This window comes from Nanorana parkeri, unplaced genomic scaffold (genome assembly GCF_000935625.1).
Source record: "Nanorana parkeri isolate BGI_ZX_2015 unplaced genomic scaffold, ASM93562v1 scaffold900, whole genome shotgun sequence".
Classification (NCBI taxonomy): domain Eukaryota; kingdom Metazoa; phylum Chordata; class Amphibia; order Anura; family Dicroglossidae; genus Nanorana; species Nanorana parkeri.
In genome coordinates this window covers 242,532-260,310 of record NW_017307168.1, presented here as the reverse complement: position 1 = coordinate 260,310, position 17,779 = coordinate 242,532, and the positions used below count along the sequence as shown (strand labels likewise).

At 41.9% G+C, this 17,779-nt stretch overlaps 2 protein-coding genes across 2 annotated transcripts in view; both read left to right on the top strand.

Annotated features, from left to right (window-relative positions):
- Window positions 1-6,230, top strand: part of SUGP1 (SURP and G-patch domain containing 1) — a 37,327-nt gene extending 31,097 nt beyond the window's left edge. The window contains exons 13-14 of the mRNA XM_018565920.1: window positions 4,055-4,184; window positions 5,970-6,230. Of these exons, the coding sequence (XP_018421422.1) occupies window positions 4,055-4,184; window positions 5,970-5,996 (157 nt within the window). The 3' untranslated portion in view covers window positions 5,997-6,230. The remainder of the gene's footprint in view (window positions 1-4,054; window positions 4,185-5,969) is intronic.
- Window positions 6,231-13,334: 7,104 nt separating this feature from the next.
- The window catches only part of TM6SF2 (transmembrane 6 superfamily member 2), a 28,740-nt gene continuing 24,295 nt past the window's right edge, over window positions 13,335-17,779 (top strand). The window contains exon 1 of the mRNA XM_018565924.1: window positions 13,335-13,546. Within this exon, the coding sequence (XP_018421426.1) occupies window positions 13,455-13,546 (92 nt within the window). The 5' untranslated portion in view covers window positions 13,335-13,454. The remainder of the gene's footprint in view (window positions 13,547-17,779) is intronic.

Sequence of the window (17,779 nt, the reverse complement as noted above, 5' to 3'; positions counted from 1 at the left end):
CCCCCCCCTTCCAGTAGGATATACTTGCCTTCCCTTTACTCCTCCACCACTGCGTTCAGTGCTGATACCTGGAGGAAATACCCCAGACTTCAGATATAGAGGAGCATGTTACTCCTCATTAGAGAGTTGGGCCTTAAACCTGTATAAGCCATGCCTCCAAGGATTTGTAGCTTACACAGGGCTTTTGTTTTTGTGGTGACTGAATGGAGCCATGGAGTAGTGAAATGAAGGTTAATATTGTATATGCTGCTGGAGAGATCTGCATTAAGGTAAACTTGTCATTTTGTCCTGCATAGGCATATTAGAGTTTCACTCTCACAGATTTGTATTAAGAACCGAACACAAAAAGGGAGTAATGGGGCAACATTATTATTATTAAGGATCTGATTGAGGGAGGAGATGACTCGGGTAGGGCATCACAATCCTCCAATATGCACACATGCAAAAGCCATATATTTGGCAAGTTTAGTTGAAAAGGCACTATCCAAGGTGCCAAATTTAGAGAAACTTAGTAGGCATGTCAGAGAGAATATTTGTTAACTTTGTATTAATCGTGATGACACTTGGCTTACAAGGGGCCTATTTATTAAAAAGGTTCTCTAAAGGAGAGACTGTTCCCATAGAAACCAATTATGCTGCTCTGCTTTATTCTGTGAAAATGAAGCAATGGGTCTGATTCGTTACTATAGGCAACTGTCTTTACTTTTGTTTGTTGTGCACCTCCTTCCGAATCAGTAGAATATAATAAGTAAAAAAAAAATCAATTTGCCAAAAATAAGTAAGTTACTCAACTTGGACAACAAAAGGATGATTCCCCGGAGGACAACCTGTGAGTCATGTGCCCATGGATCCCCCCCAGCAGCACACACATTAATAGATAGTAATTCTAGGTCTGTAACTAAGGCATATAATAGAACACAAAAAGCGGCCCGCACTCATAGAAAGTTACTTCAGACCATATATTTAGGAAATTCAAAAATGTATTATCACAAAAATTGCACGCAAAGTATATTGCACCAAAAGCCTTACAAAATTGACAACGTTATCAAATCATGCAAAACATCCACTCATTCCTGTAGGATTCCAAAAAATATCCACCTTGGGGATAATATAAATATACTGGGTTAGATCACTATTCTATTACTCAACTTGGACCCTAGCTTTCAGCTTTTCCCCATAGGCGCTGGTGACATTACTTAGCATTCTGGGAAAGCTTAGAATCCAAACTCTCGCAAGAATTTGCACAGCGATGTTGAATCCTCAGCTTTCCCAGGAGGTTGAATAAAATCACAGGGGCTTGCAAGATAAGTAACTTTTACTTTTTTGGTGGGTGTGTGTGAGTTTTTTTGTTTTTTTTAATTGTTTAATACATATTCTGTGGCTAGCAGGCTATCACTTGCTATTTTTTCCTGCAAGGTCTGCTTTAACTATGTTTACTGACGAGAACTTCCATCACTTGGCAATTGTAGCAAGTATAACAAAAAACATTTTGTGTTCTATGTCAACGCACAGCCCTTAAAGTGCTGTAATGAGCTATATTTGTGTACAGTTTTTCCATGTGCCGATCTTTGATCTTTGCACACGGCATTCTCAGAGGTAACAGTCTGACTAGTTTTCTATGCTATGAACCATTTGTGTTGGAACAAGATACCAACAAATAGGTACCCTATGAACAGCCCCAACCTTATGAACATTTCAGTTAAACATTTGACTGTGGCTTCTTTTTTTGGTTGTGGTTTTTTAAATTTTTTTTTACTTCAATTGATTTTTAGAATTCGACTTTAGCACAGTAGAAATCTGTCTACATACTGTATATACAGTAATTTAAATCTTTAAATCTTTATTCCTTTTTTTGTTATACAGCTCATCCACCAGGGGGCATCAATGCCAAACACTAATGATACTTAGAATAGAACAATGTGTCTTCATACACATTTTTGCAACGGAGGAAAGTAAAAGCACAGATTTTGCTTTTGATGATAAACATTTTTTTTTCATGTACCTTTTGCTTTTCCAGTTTCACTAAATACCAGCCTAATTTAGTAAAATAAAACATAATCATGTACTAGTTTCAGATTTGGGTGTTGACAGTATTACTTTAATTTAACGAATTGCTTACATGAACGAATTTGACTGCCCTGTTTACGGTAAGTCCATGCAGATTCTACCCACTGGATTGTTACGTCTCTCAGGAGCTCCAAAGGTGTCGTCTGATTAGAACTGTGGGTTTATTATGGTGCCAAGCCAGGGGGGTCAGATTAGAAGTGTGGGCTTATTATGGTGCAAGGGGGTGGGTCTCACACCTTTATGCTGTTCTCCAATGAATGTAAAACAAAAAAGAAAAACTTGTTGCAATAGTTATATACCCTTTTAGTGGTTGTTGAAAGTGGGCATAGCCAGGATGGTCTGGTAAACAGATCTTACCATCTTCGTACCCTGGAAAATATAAGAGGCCGGTAGAGGATTTACCTAGCCAGCAGCCACCAAGTGTGTGTGTGTGAGTGTGATATTCTCTTTTTAATAATATATTTTTGACTACCTGTATAATGGCAGTAAAATTTTCCTTTTTTTTTTCATTCGTTATGTGGAGCAAAGCAACAAATTGTGATATCCTTATATTTTATGGGCCTACGCCAATGCTTTTTTGTATCCTCAGTTTGTCTGTGGCCAGTAAGGAGAAGGTGCTATGGGGACGGCAGCAGTCCTGAATGCCTGGTGTTATAGTTATACCAGGATTGGTAATGTGAAGCTCGTTTGCAGTTGAGACCACATTTGGTATGCCACTGTGGGTCCAATGCATACATTTTAAAGTAGTTGTAAAGTGTTGATTATAAGAACAGCCCCAGTAACCTCAATCGATGTAAAGCTTACAAGACCACTTTTCTTTTTTCTTCTTTATTGAATATTTCAACAAGAAAAACAAGGGCACATTTTTACAATCACATAATGATCAAGGAGAGTAATCAAATAAACCAGTATAATGCTCAAAAAGGTTCAGTTGGCAATGACTGCTCATGTATATGATATAATGTGCATGTAAACATCAGCCTCAGCATTATTGAAGGCAATAAACAGTGTTTAAGGTATGAAATTAGACACTCAAACGGGCAACATAGAGAGAGGTAACAAGAGATGAGAGTAGGTAAAAAAGAGGGAGGAGAAGAGTGGAGAATAGACAAAAGACCACTTTTTTTTTAACCATTTCAGTGGCGAGCATATGACCAAGGATGATCCTTTTTCTGGTCTCCTTGACAGCTGTGGGTGAAGATCTAAACCAGCACCTTCACTGATGGGGGCAGGACTAGGCATGATGCGGCTTGTGGATAGGGCAAACCTCTTCCTCTGGGAGGAAGATTCTGCATCATAACGCTGCCAGCATTGAGACCAGATGTCGCCACCACACCAAGAATAAGTGTCAAAGCAAACCTCTTTACCTCTTTTATTGACGCATATCATCACAAGATTGCTAACGTTTCAGGGCCATGAAGGATCCCTTTATCAGGCTCAGTACGGACCCTGCGTGGCCCTGAAACAATGCCAACCTTGTCACGATATGTGTCAATAAAAGACATCTGCTTTGACACTTATCCTTGGTATTCTGGTCTTGTCTCTATACTGATCTCAGAGCCGCCATCTGCAGTCATTTCAGCACCCAATCCGGGATTTCATTTAGACCTGTTATAACGCTGCCAACATTGTCCCATAGTCTTGCCGCTTTCTAAAATTCAACAGCCAGCCCTTCTGTGTTATCACCTGAGAGAAGAAGTGGAACTGATGAGATTAACGAGTACTTTTTACATATATGGAGACTAAAAAGGAAGCAGTTTGGTTAGTATGGCTAAAGTGCTTTCTTTTTCAATTGTTTGCACTCATATTACCCTGGATATACCCTTTAAATGCATAAGAGCTCTTGCTGCCCCTAACAGCCTTTCAGAGTCTTTTTGACAGCAGTAGAAGTTGAAAGGGAGAGTCTTGGTTGACCTTTACAACAGATTTTGGATATATCATACACAGCTCGGTATTGTTAAGCATGTGGTTTACACTTTGTTTTCAGGGGATCGACAGCAGTTGATGGGGCAGGTTTTGGCATAGATCGCCCAGCAGAATTATCAAAGAGTGACGATGAATATGAAGCTTTTAGGAAAAGAATGATGCTTGCTTATCGTTTCCGACCCAATCCACTGGTAAGTCAATATTTGAGGTGACTTTGAAAAGCTGTTGTAGTTAATGTGACTGTGGAATTTTTCATTCTGGAAATTTAAGAACATTTTTAGACAAGGGGAGGGCTGTTGTTTCCGTTTTTGGTCTTTCTTCATAGCACCTCACTCTCATATGTCTTAAGAGTTTGAATCGTTAAAGCTAAACTCCAGGCAAACAGTTAAGTACATTGATGAAAATATAAGGGAGCTGTTTTACCTGCTACAGTATGTGTATTTCTGTCCATCCAGTTCTGAGATTTACACAACAGCCACAAGACAGGACACAAGACAGGAGACCTGATTTGTCTCTACTGCAGTTCAGTAACATTTACAGTTCTTGTCACTTCAACTGCAATAATGAAAGGAGAGGCAGCAAAATCATGAGCACTGCAGCAACATTTATAGGCTCTCCATGCTGCTCTCTCTTCTCCCAGGCTGAGCTCTGCTGCATATGGACTACTAGAGGCTGATATCAAATAAAATGCAGGTGCTTACACTGCCTATATTTAAAAAAAAAAAAATAATTACTGACCTATTAATGAATATATAGCTGCATTAATTTTTGTATTTTATATCTGCCTGGAGGTGAGCTTTAAATGCTAAAAAGCAATATTTTATTATAACCAATACCATCTTTTTAATTGTAGTTTTCTGTGAACTAAATATGTAAAGCGATTGGATGATTTAGACAATGTAATAGTGATCTTTATGAGCACACCATAAGCAGCACCAAGAAAGCTCACACTTAGCTTTTATCACGTAACTCACAGAATGAAGATCACGCTATTACAATAGATGTTAATGCTGCACATGTTTTAATCCCATTCTACAATCTCCTTTTAGATTTACCAATAATTGTATAGTCCATGAGCCTACCTAATTGGATTTAAATTGTCTGGCTTGTTTAGCTGTCCCTGGTACTACATAGTTGCCGGTAAACCTAAATTAGATTCTTCGATTAGATAGCGGTGCATGTGTGGCAAACTTGTTGGAAATTTGGGTCAAGAAGTTTATTAATTCCCCATTATTAGATACATTTGATTTCAACATGTTCAGATTAAAATCAAAATATGGCACTAGTTATTATTATTGGTATTTATATAGCGCTGACAATTTACATTCAGATCAGTCCCTGCCCTCGAGGAGCTTACAATCTAAGGTCCCTATCTCGCATGCACACATAGAAGGGCCAATTTAGAAAGGAGCCAATTAACCTTCCAGCATGGCTATGGGAGTGTGGGAGGAAACTGTGCTGCCCCACTAATTGCTGGATCAGACCATGCCGTTTAGGGTTGTTTTTGGTGAAGGGTTGAACTGTGTTCATAGAGTAGCTCATCATAAGGGGGGATGTTACACATTTAAGGGTAAAACACGTAAATAACACCCTAAATTAATTATATGAAACACAGAATATAGAGGAAGAAATATCACTATAAATGGGGAGGGAGACGGTTCTTAAAGAAGCCAGGTAGGCCATGAGGGAAGTAAAATGTAAGATTTGGTAAACATTTTCTGGAGATTGGTTGGGGTAGACTTTGGAATGTAAATATATGGATTAAGTAGTGAGATTCAGCAGTATTCTAAATGTTGGAATGTATGTATGTGGATGTATAATTCATGTTTTGTAAATTATTAGTATTAATCATGTTGTTGTAAATTATTATAAATTGTGTAAAATATTTAATAAAGAGGAATAAAGAAAAAAGAATAGCGCATCATTATTAACAGAATGTATTCACTTATACCATTATATGTTTGTTACATTTGCAGAACAACCCAAGACGTCCTTATTACTGATGGACCAACGGAGCTTACCACATACTTTGAACTCATCCACATCTGAAGTGTACTGTGTCCATCTTGTTTGCGGGTTGTTAGAACCTATATGTCAAACTGTGTACAGGAAAACTTGATCTATTCCAGCAGGAGTTTAGCCCTGGATGACCACACAGCTGTATCCCAGTTTACCCTCACACAGTCGATGTTTTCCCTGGAAAACATGAATTTAATAAAAAGCTTTTTAACTCTGAATAATTGGCCTCTTCTGTCATGTGAATTAGAAAGCATGGAACATTTCCCAGTTTAGGAGAAACCGAATGAGAGTTTGGAATGGCACTGAACACTGTTTTTATATAATTAGGAAGGACAAAGCATGCTTGGAACAGCATTGTTGTTAGTATTGCTGCTTAACAAAATAACAGACCCTGATGATCCCCTGGCAAATGCGAAAATATTCTTTAGTATAGTTTTAGTTGTGTGTACATTATAAAAAAAAAAACAGAAATGGTTGCCAGAAATCTGTCTTGGCCTCTCACAATTTCCTACACAGTAGAACTTAGGTTAAACGCTAATCCATGGATCATGGGTGCAATGCTTCATCTCCTGCAGACTGTTCCTCCCAGGCCCTGCCAACACCAAAGTATGGAATTTCAGCTAAGAAATGGGAGGAAGAATGGACTACAAATGCGGTGATGTCACTACACTTGTACTCCGTTGAGATCTGCAAGTCTCTCTGCCACAGTGGCTGAAAAAACTTTTAGTTTCTCATTTCACACATCCTGTCAAAGGATCTGTGAATGGATGACATGGCTGTGCGGACGCAGCCACACGCAGCCACTCCAAATTCAAATTGTGACATGAGCCTGCGGGGAGTAGAATCCTACGATTTAGGTATGGGGGTGGCAGAATGGTGGTGTGGAGCTGGAGATGTGACCATGTTGCACCATGAATATGGGTTTGACATGGTTTTAGAAGTAAACTTGGCCTTGTGTAAGTGTAAATTGGATGTGGTTGGATGTGATTGTTGGTGCTTGAATGCTCAGGAGTAAGGATGTGCAGGTGCTTGGTGCGAACCCAATTCTCCAGAGTTTGTCCAAGCCTTTGCAAAACTGTGACCGACACACACCCTCCTGACCCCATTAGTTATGACAGGGGTGTTCCCCCATCCTTTTGTATCATGTAGCTACAGAGTGGGGAATGTCCCAGCTGATTGGGACAGGTGTCAGTTAAATTTTTGCGTCACTTAGGCAAACTCGGTTGAATTGGGTTAGCACCAAGTCCCCCACATATGACATTATTCGGGAGTCTTGAGATGTGTGATCAGACCAAAAGAGTTTTCCCAACTTGTCAATATTTACCTTATACAAATGGGGTAGAAGGATTTGGAGAGTTACCCCTTTCAATTTTGAGTCGGGATCACGCATTATTGTGCCACGTGGTGATGGAACTTTTGAAACACTGCACTCTTAAAGAATAGTTAATAGACACTTTATATCACAGGAGTAGACAACCTCGGCACTCCAGCTGTGCTGAAACCACAATCCAATCATGCCTCTGGGAGTCATGCCTGTGGCTGTCAGTCTTGCAATGCCTCATGGTATTTACAGGTATACCTCCTGGTATATTGTCTTAACACGCTTCTAATATGAACAGACATTGAACTGGTGTAGACTCTTCTTGAATGTATAAAGCCAAAACTTTTTTCAATTTTGGATAGAATAGGGAATAGCTACAACCACTATATTTTTTATGTTTGCCTTCACTTCCTGTCCTGTAATTACAGGTGAGAGCAAATCTCACTGCGAAGTAAATCTTAGTGGTCACCGGAGCAGATTTCCCCGCTATTCCTGTTCTGGTGGCAACTCAAAGTTTTTGATTATCCCTCACTTTTAAATAGAGACGGTAAATCCCCATAGTAGGGATTGTAACACTGTCCAAAACTTAAAAAAAAGGTTTTGCCTTCAGATCTATCTCAAGTGATGCAGATAAGGTTTTGCCTTCAGATCTATCTCAAGTGATGCAGATAGATAGCAATACATGCAGGTCAGAGGTTTTATCAATTGCCCCAAAAAGATCCAAGGCTGTCATATGCAGCCTCTTACCCCCCAATATGCTCCGGCAGTTGGCGGCTCGCCGACGTCCTCTTGTACAATGCAGGACCTATGGCCCTGCATTATAATTTCCCCTGGAGATGGGCTTTAAAGTTATTGCTGTCTGTTTCCATGGGTAGCATTTTCCCTCACCTCTTATATGTAACAGCCATTAAATAGGAATTGAAGGGAACTCTTCCCAAACAGACAAATATGTCAGTGGGCCTACTGTAAAAACAAATCCCTGGCATTGGGATATGCCTGTACATACTTTGCTTCCTGTCACAGCAGAGCACATTGGGAGCTCACAAACCCAAGAGGAATGCGATATGCAAACAGCCACTTTCTTTAAGCTAGAGTTATGTTTATTCAGGCAGTGAGATATAAGAGACAAGAATATGTTCATAAATCCAGGGATGAAGACAGTTAAAGAGCTATATCTCCAAGGCAGAGTCTGGCTGGGTCAAGAGTCCTGTGTGTGTGTGTGTCTGCAGTATACGTGATAAGGAAAAGGCCATAGTCCATGCACAACTCATCATTCACTGGTCTGTGGTAACAGGTCTCACAATAGGAACCTTTCCTATGACAGTGGAGGGTCACATTGCCCTTTAATTACCTTTCTTACTCAGCCTGTGGGATGACATCATTCACATTTCTTTACAAAGTGTTACTTTGCCCTTTTTGTATTCACTAGATCTCTTATCTATGTATGTCATTACTTCTTCTGCTTGCTTGTAATTTTGATTTACAGATTCCACTATGTAAAAGTTGCAAACAACATTCACAAAAACATCTATAATTTTACAAAACTAAGCACTAACAAACACCTTTGGGACTAATGTGGAGGAATCTGTTAAACACATATTAAAGGGCACGTCTTCTTTCCCAGGTGTATGTGGGAAAATTGAATTACCCCCTTCAATCTGGCCCCTTCCCCGCAATACTTGCTTTTGGGCAAACCCTCCTTCCCCTCTGCCGTGCGGGTGTACAATCCGTACTAGGGCTGCAGCTATTTTTTCGATTTAATCGATTAGTTACATTAAAAAAAATCCCCCTCTCCCCCAACTAATTGATAATGAGAATAGTTGCCAACTATTATAATCGATTATCGATTTAATCGATTAGTTGCAGCCCTAATCCGTACCCCCTACTGCCATATAGCGCAGGCCTGCACTATGCATTTTGGATTTCACTCGCACATGGCGAGCACCTCTTGGTCAGCGCATTTAGAAGCACTTTTCTTTGGTCAGGTGACCAAGGAGTGCTCGCCATTTGCGGGCAAAATGCATAGTGCAGGGCTGCGCTATATGGCAGTACGGGGTACGGATTAGGGATGCAACAATTTATCAATTAAATCGATTATGAGAATAGCTGGCAACTATTCTCATCATCGATTAGTTGGGGGAGGGGGATTTTTTTTTAATGCAACCAATTGATAATGAGAATAGTTACCAACTATTCTCATAATCGATTATCAATTTGATCGATTAGTTGTTGCAGCTCTACTCTGTACCCCATACTGCCATTTGGGCGAACGCTCCTTCCCCTCCGCTGGTGCACTATCTGTATCCCGTACTGCCATATAGCGCAGCCCTGCATTATGCATTTTGAATTTTGCCCGCAAATGGCGAGCACTCCTTGGTCACCTGACTTCTAAATGCGCTGACCAAGAAGTGCTCGCCATTTGCGAGTGAAATTCAAAATGCATAGTGCAGGGCTGCGCTATATGGCAGTACGGGATACAGATAGTGCACCAGCGGAGGGGAAGGAGCGTTCGCCCAAAGGTAAGTATATCAGCGGAGAAGGGGCCAGATTGGAGGGTTAATTCCATTTTCCCAGATTCACCCGGGAAAGTGGACTTACCCTTTTAAGCTGGCCATACATTGCTCGAATTTCTGCTGAATCGACACAAATTCAAGCAGTGTGCGACCCCATTGGCCCCCCTCTGTAAATTTTTTATCAAATTTGTTGGAAGGAGCTAGTCTGAAAATTATTAGTCGAACAGTGACCGTAGCCAACTGCAGTCACTGTTGGGTATTCTAAGGTAGAATAACGTCTCTTTATTGACGTTTCATGCAACAACACTTATTGCAACGTTTCGGGGTCACACAGGATCCCCTTCATCAGGCAGAACAAGTGAGACTTGTTCTGCCTGATGAAGGGGATCCTGTGTGACCCCGAAACGTTGCAATAAGTGTTGTTGCATGAAACGTCAATAAAGAGACGTTATTCTACCTTGGAGTGCCGGTGTCCATAATTTCCTATATTCAATTCAGACGGTGGCCATCCGTCGACTACTGATGCACCCAACCTATCATTACGGATTAGCGGTAAGGAGTGCAATGAGTACACGGATTGTTGTTGGGGTATTCTGACGTCGGTACACGCACCACACAGTCCTAAACAGCATGAATAGGGGGAAAATGGCAAGTATATGGTCAGCTTTACTGACCACCGCGTGCATTTCTGATCCATTAGCCATTCGAGAAAAAACAGCCAGTGTATGGAAGGACAAACTAGGCAATTGCCTAGGGCGGCAGTTTCCAGGGGGGCGGCAAAAAAAAATGCTGCCTCAAACCAATGAGGCGGAGTGGGCCGGACTTACCTTTGGGCATACTGGGAACTTGCCCAGTGGGCTGAGGCTGGGCAGCACAGAATCAGGCAGCGGCGGCTGCCTAATGAGGCAACATAGGCGGCCACAAGGCCCTAAAAGCGGCTGACTAATTAGAGAGCTGCGGATGGGAGGGCAGTCCGGCTGGCTTTGTACAGGAGGTAGAGGAGAAGCAGCGGGTGGATCGGGGCTGGCCATGTGATCGGATTGTGGGATGTCCCAGAAGCAGGCTGGGGGACTGCAATGTATCCTGTTGGTACTGATGGCACTTCAGGCTGCAGGTAAGAGCAGCAACACATGTACTGTATCAGGGAAAGGGACTCTGCACAGTCCTCCTGAGACCCTGCACAGCACACCATAGACCCTGTACAGCCCACCAGAGACCATGCACAGCTCTCCTGAGACCCCATGTGTGCTGTATCCAGTGACTGACAGGTTTGCGCAAAATGTCCTAAACAGGATGGGGTGGGGCAAATTTAGACTGAGGGGGGTGCCCGAGTTTAGTCTTGCCTAGGGCTGCACAAAACCAAAATACACCACTGAGTGTATGACCAGCTTTACTGACCACCGCATCCATTTCTGATCCTATTAGCCAAAGAGAAAAAATGGCTAGTGTATGGCCAGCTTTATTGACCACCGCAGGCATTTCTGATCCCATTAGCCAAACCAGAAAAAACAGCCAATACAGGGCCAACTTTACTGACCGATGCAGGCATTTCTGCTCCTATTAGCAAAATGAGGAAAAACAGCCAGTGTATGGCCAGCTTTACTGACCACCGCAGGTATTTCTGATCAAATTAGCCAAACATCTGCTCATTCAATAATGCTAAACTCTTGGCAGACATAAAAATATCTAATTAATCCAATTTTGGATTAAATAAAGGAGAGCTCCAGGAATTAACTTTGGAAAGGACAGTGTAACGTAATTGTAATGTAAACAGGGCCTGATTTTTCACAAGGCCAAGGGGCAGCAGGGGTGTGTAATCTCCCGACGCCTGGAACATGAAGTGCTGGGCGGGTAGTTGTTTTTATACATTTAGCCCTGCTTTGGGCAAGCAGGGCTAAATGTACAACAGGGAAGCTCCTCATTTGTTTACAAGTGATCTCTGCGATGTCACCGCTATCACTTGTATGCAGCTTGCTCGTCTGTCCTCCCCCGCCATCCCTCCTGCGAGGTGCAGGAAGGAGAGGAGGATGTGTGTGGATGGTCGGTGGGGTGCAGGAAGAAGAAGAGAGTGGGATGGGTATTGATTGCCGGCACATTGCAGGAAGGAGAGGGGAATATGTATGGACAGCTGTTGAGAAGCAAGAGAGAGAGGAGAGTGGGGAGTCTATGGATGGCTGGCGAGGTGCAGGGAGGAGAGGAGGATGTGTATGGATGGCCGTTGAGGTGCAGGCAAGAGATGAGAGGAGGGTATGGATGGCTGCCGAGGTGCAGGAGGACAGTTGTTGAGATGCAGGAGGGAGGAGTGGCTGGAAAGGTGGAGGAAGGAGAGGAGGATGCGTTTGGATGGACGGCAAGGTGCAGGATAGGGGGATGTGTATGGACCGCTTTTGAGGTGCAGGAGGGAGAGAAGAGTGGGGAATCCATAGACTGATGGTGAGGTGCAGGATGGCGGCGAGGTGCAGGAAAGAGAGGAGACGGGGATGTGTATGGACAATTGTTGAGATGCAGGAGGGAGAGGAGAGTGGTGGGAGTCTATGGACAGCCGACAAGGTGCAGGATGGCCAGTGAGATGGAGAGGAGGATGGGATATGTATGGATGGCTGGTGAGGTCCGGGCAGGAGAGGAGAGGGGGATGTATTTGGATGGCCAGCAAGGTGCAGGAAATAGGAGGGGATGTGTATGGACAACTGATAAGATGCAGGAGGGAGAGAAGAGTGGGGAGTCTATGGACGACTGGTAAGGTGCAGGAAGGAGAGGAGGATGTGTTTGGACACTGGCAAGGTGCAGAAAAGAGAGGAGAGGGGGATGTGTATGGAAAGCTGTTGAGGTGCAGGAGGGAGAGGAGAGTGTGGAATCCATAGACATCTGGTGAGGGGCAGGATGGACAGGAGGATGTGTTTGGATGGCCAGCAAGTTGCAGGAAGGAGAGGGCGAAGTGTATGGACACCTGTTGCGATGCAGGAGGGAGAGGAGAGTGGGCAGTCTATGGACAGCTAGCAAGGTGCTGGAAGGAGAGGAGGATATGTGTATGGACAGCCAACAAGGTGCAGGAAGGTAGAGAGGTGATGTGAGCAGAGGGGGTTGTGTATGGACAGGCAGAAGGGTGCAACAATGCAGAAAGGAAAGGAAATTAGAGGGGAATGGCTCCATCCTCCGCTTGTCCTCAATTTTTAATATAGTCCAATTTATTAAATTTAGGTTGGGTTAGATTACCTCAGATTTGCACCAAAATTTTGGTGAATGCTGAAGTAAAGGCACTTAAATTTGGCACATCACTAACATGCGTAAAATTTGCAAAAATTTTAAAATTTACCACAGAATGATATTTAAGCAGGCATATATAAATTACCACGTTTTTGACGTGCACCAATCTTTGGTTAAGTGTTTATACTTGTATTGCATGTGTTGCCTCTGGGCATGCTATGGTTAATAGATCTATTATCAGTAGCACAGCTATGTTGCAACACCAGTTAGCAATGAAGAGAGAGTGAACTTTGAATAGGTAGAAAACTGTGCTGCTCTCCCCCACCCGCTGCTATCTTTCAGCCTTAGCCACAACTTATCTTCCCGGCTTCCCTCACTTGTATGCCGGAAGAGAGTGTGCAGCCATGGGTCTCCCGGAGCCGGCTGGGCCCTTGCTGCTCTCCCTCACTGCTATCCCTGTGTCGTATGTGGTGAATTCCATGAGTGCAGCCTCTGAGTGAGTATTGAACTATGTGGTATTATATTATACAGGATTTATATAGCGCCAAAAGTTTGCACAGCGTTTTTCAATATAAGGAGGACTTTACAGTTACAATACAAATCAAGACAAGATGGTAAGGGCCCTGCCCTTGAGAGCTTACAATCTAAAAAAGCTATGATTGAAGACTTGATCTGGGACAAAGTTGACTTAAGTACTGCAAGCAGTCACCTCTGTGTAGTCACCAGCTCTGCCTAACTAAAGGGCTGACAACAAGCTCCTGTATTTTATTACTATATTGTAAGAGCTTCATTGATTTATATAGTACTGTGTGTGCTACTGTCAGGAAGTACTTGTACAGAGCTTCCTGTCAGTACAAACCATACCTGCCAACTTCCCCTCATTTAAGACAGACTGTTTCTCTTTGGAACCAAAATCCCTCTGTACCTGTTTCCTCAGTTGTCCCTCTTTTTGCTCTGATGCATAAACCTCAAATAACATGTATTTTTAAAAAACTATCTAATGTTTTTTTACGGCAGTACTTTCCTCCAGCCTTTCAATTAATGCATTTGTTGTTTTTAAAATCCAGTATAAAGGAAAAGTAGTGGTGAAACAAAACTCTCGCCAGTTTTTGCATAGAAAATCTTCATGGGCCACATAAAGTGGGTATGTCCTTTATTATATATCCTATTAGTGATGTGCAGGGGCCTGGTGTGAACCCATTTCAGCCAAGCTCATGTAAAACTGTGACTGACACACACCTTTCTCAAATCAATTATTCCCCGCAGCTACACAAAGAGGTGGTTGCTGCCACAAATGAGGGGGATGTGTCAGTCACAGTTTTTGCGCAGACTTGGATTGACTAGGTTTGCACTAAGCCCCCGCAGATCACTGCATCCTATTCTTAAAAGGTTGTTACACTGCATCGGTGGCCCCACAATCTATAGGTACCGCACCCCAAAATGACCGTTTAGACCATACCAATTCAAGAAAAAGGTACCATTCAAACACAATTGCAATCAATAAAATGGTTATGAGTTTAAAGCACAACTTGATTTGGTATGGTCTAAACCAGGGCTCAGAATTTCCACTCGCCTGCTCGCATTTGGCGAGTGGAAATGCAGTGCAGGCGAGTTGAAATTCAGTCAGGCTTGAGTCAGTACCTGACTATTGGGAGCAGCTGCTCCTGCTGGGCTCTCTGTTCTGTCAGCCGCAGCTCCGGGTTGAAAACGGAGTGATTCGTAATGTCTGCAGCAATCTTTGGTTAAGTGTTTATACTTGTATTGCATGTGTTGCTTCTGGGCATGCTATGGTTAACAGATCTATTCTCAGTAGCACAGCTATGTTGCAATACCAGTTAGCAATGAAGAGAGAGTAAACTTTGAATAGGTAGAATCACACTAGATCACCAGATTTCTGCCTGCTCGCCTCCTCCCTGCAGAAAGACAAGCAGGTGAGGGGCTTCATTGTTTTACTTTACATGGTCCGGGTTACATGGTGGGGGATGTTAATATTTATTTTTGTAACTTTATTTTGCATAAAACATCTAACAGTGTAATTTATAAGATTATTTAAGAGGGTGTGTTTAGGGGTGGAGTTAAGGCCGAGGCAGGGTAGGGTGGGATTCATTTGGAAAAGGATGGAAGTTTGCATCTGTCCTGGCCTACTCCACTTCTTACTCTGTTCTACGCTGCCACAGCTAAAGGTGGCCATACACCTTACAACCGGTGTACAACTTTTTTTGTCCAGACACCTCACCCTCATTCAATTTTCGTTCAAACAGCCCATCATGCACAGGTCAATGTAGTTCGCAATTAACGTTCGTCAGCACCACTAGCGGGCCGATTTTCATTGATTGAAAGAACAGATTTTCGTTTGAGCATGTGCAGTTTTTGTTGTACAGAAACACCACTAACCCGTTAATTTTTGTCCAAGTAGACAAAAATGTTCTAGCCTGCTTGAAAGACGAAAATCTGCCAATTGTATAGTAATTGCGATTGTGCACTTCCCATCAACTGGCAGATTTTCAGACGAAAATGTGATAATTATAAAGTGTATGGGCACCTTTAGGCTCCGGATGTGATGGTAGGACTCTGATATCGAGGGGTACTGAGGACTCTTGAGGCAAAAGGGAACTTCTGATATAAAGGGGGCTCCTAAGGTGAAGTGGGGAAATCTGATCTGAAAGGGGAGACTCTGATGTGAAGGGGGCTTCTGATGTTAAAGAGGGGCTCCTGATTTGGAATTTGGAATATAGCCTCACTTTCATTCCCGGTGACATTTGTGATCAGAACAATTAAAGAAGTGAATTTCCCTAATGGGGACACAAACAGTAAAAACCTAACAGTGGTTCTAACCCTTCACCCCTCTAAATCCAAATCTAAAAAAGTTTCGCCTTTAGTTATACTTTAACCCTAAATGATGGCCCTAAAATGATTCTTTTACCTCTGGCATATGTGGGAGTTCTTAATATTTGTTTTAATTTAAGTTTTTAAACAGCTTTAGTATATTATATTGTAAACAGTTTTATGTTATGTAATTTAAATGTATTGCAATCACAAGAAAGCTGACAAGCCCCCCTTGTGCTACTAAAGGGTTAAGGTCTCTTAGACCCTGATGCATTCTCTGCACCTAGCCCATGCAAATCAGGTAAAGAGAAGCCTATGCCACCAGTGAAGGGCTGAACTTGGAGGTACTTAGAATTGAGAGCTTCCAAGCTCAGTCATCCTGAATACCCCTTCAGCAGTCCAGGTTTAATCATCCTGATTACCCCTGCAGTGGTCTAGGTTTAATTATCTGGAATACCCTTGCAGTGGTCCAGGTTCAATCATCCTGAATACCTCTGCAGTGGTCCCTGATTGTGCAGTCAGCAGAACCGCTACTCCAATAAATTAGCTAATTTTAAAATAAGTTTATACCTGCTTGTTGCAGTTATTTGTTGGAAGGGACGTCCCAAGGTCAGAGAGACCATTAGCATTACAGCTAAGCAACAAGCAGAGCAATGTAATCCCCCCATACTTCTCTCTGATGACAGATGTGTTTTAAAACTGCATTTAGGCTTTAGGTTAAACATAAGTAAGTGTCCCATATAGCATTTGTTTTACAGTGGCATGAGGTCTATTGAATAAAACATGGAGATATGATGTTCTGATCTAAAGTACAGGTTCTTGGTAAAGGGATAGTTTCCCAGCAGAAGTTTCTAATAACTCACATTTCAGAGAAAAATGATATTATATGGTAGCTGTAAAGATAGATATTATCCAGAACTTATTTTACATAAATTGTTATTCACATCTGTTTCAGGTGGATTGCAGGTCAATTCTTACCATCCATTTACCCGTTGCCTGCATTATAACTTGTACAGATAGGTGGATTTCATAAATTCAGGCATTAGAGTTCTAGCTATAAATTTAATCTGACATCAGAATCTCAGCAGGGCCAGCTCAACAAAGTGCAGGGCCAAAGGTGGATATGAATGTAGGGCCTCAGTGCAGCTTTTATTATTCAGTATGTTGTCAGCTTAGGGTTGCCAACTGTTCTTATTATAAAGAATGTTTGTTTAATTTAAGTAAAAATGTTTATCTCAGTCTGCAATGCTCAAATAATGTATAGACAGAAATCCTATTCAAGCTGTTTAATGGAGTTTTTTTTCTATAAGCTGATGACCCACTAAACCCCAACCCTGTGCCTTGTTTTATACGAGGGATATTGCAGCTTTTTGTCAGCTCCTAGTGTCTGCCAAAAAGCATAGTGCTATTTTTTGGTGTCAGGAAATGAGAAATGTCAAATTTCATGTTAGCAAAACATAACACCAGTCATGAATTATAATAAGGGAATGATAGGCGGCTGCCCGGGGCCCCGAGACTACTGAAACTTTACAACTTTTCTTCTTCTTCTTATTAATAAATATTATTATAATGCAGGATTTATATAGTGCCAACAGTTTGCACAGCGCTTTACAAAATGGAGGGAGACAATACAGTTAACAATACAATTTCAATACAGGAGAGTTAAGAGGGCCCTGTTCGTGAGAGCTTACAATCTGTGCAAGTGATATAAAAGGTAATAATTGTGTGGGATATGGTAATGGAAGAATTGAAAGGTCGGTTATATAGGAGGTGCATTATCCAGTTAATATAGAAGTATTGTTCAAGAATAATAATATAGTTAATATAAAATATTGTTCAAGAATAATAATAATTTGAATAAATTATGATTGATTATATATATATATATATATATATATATATA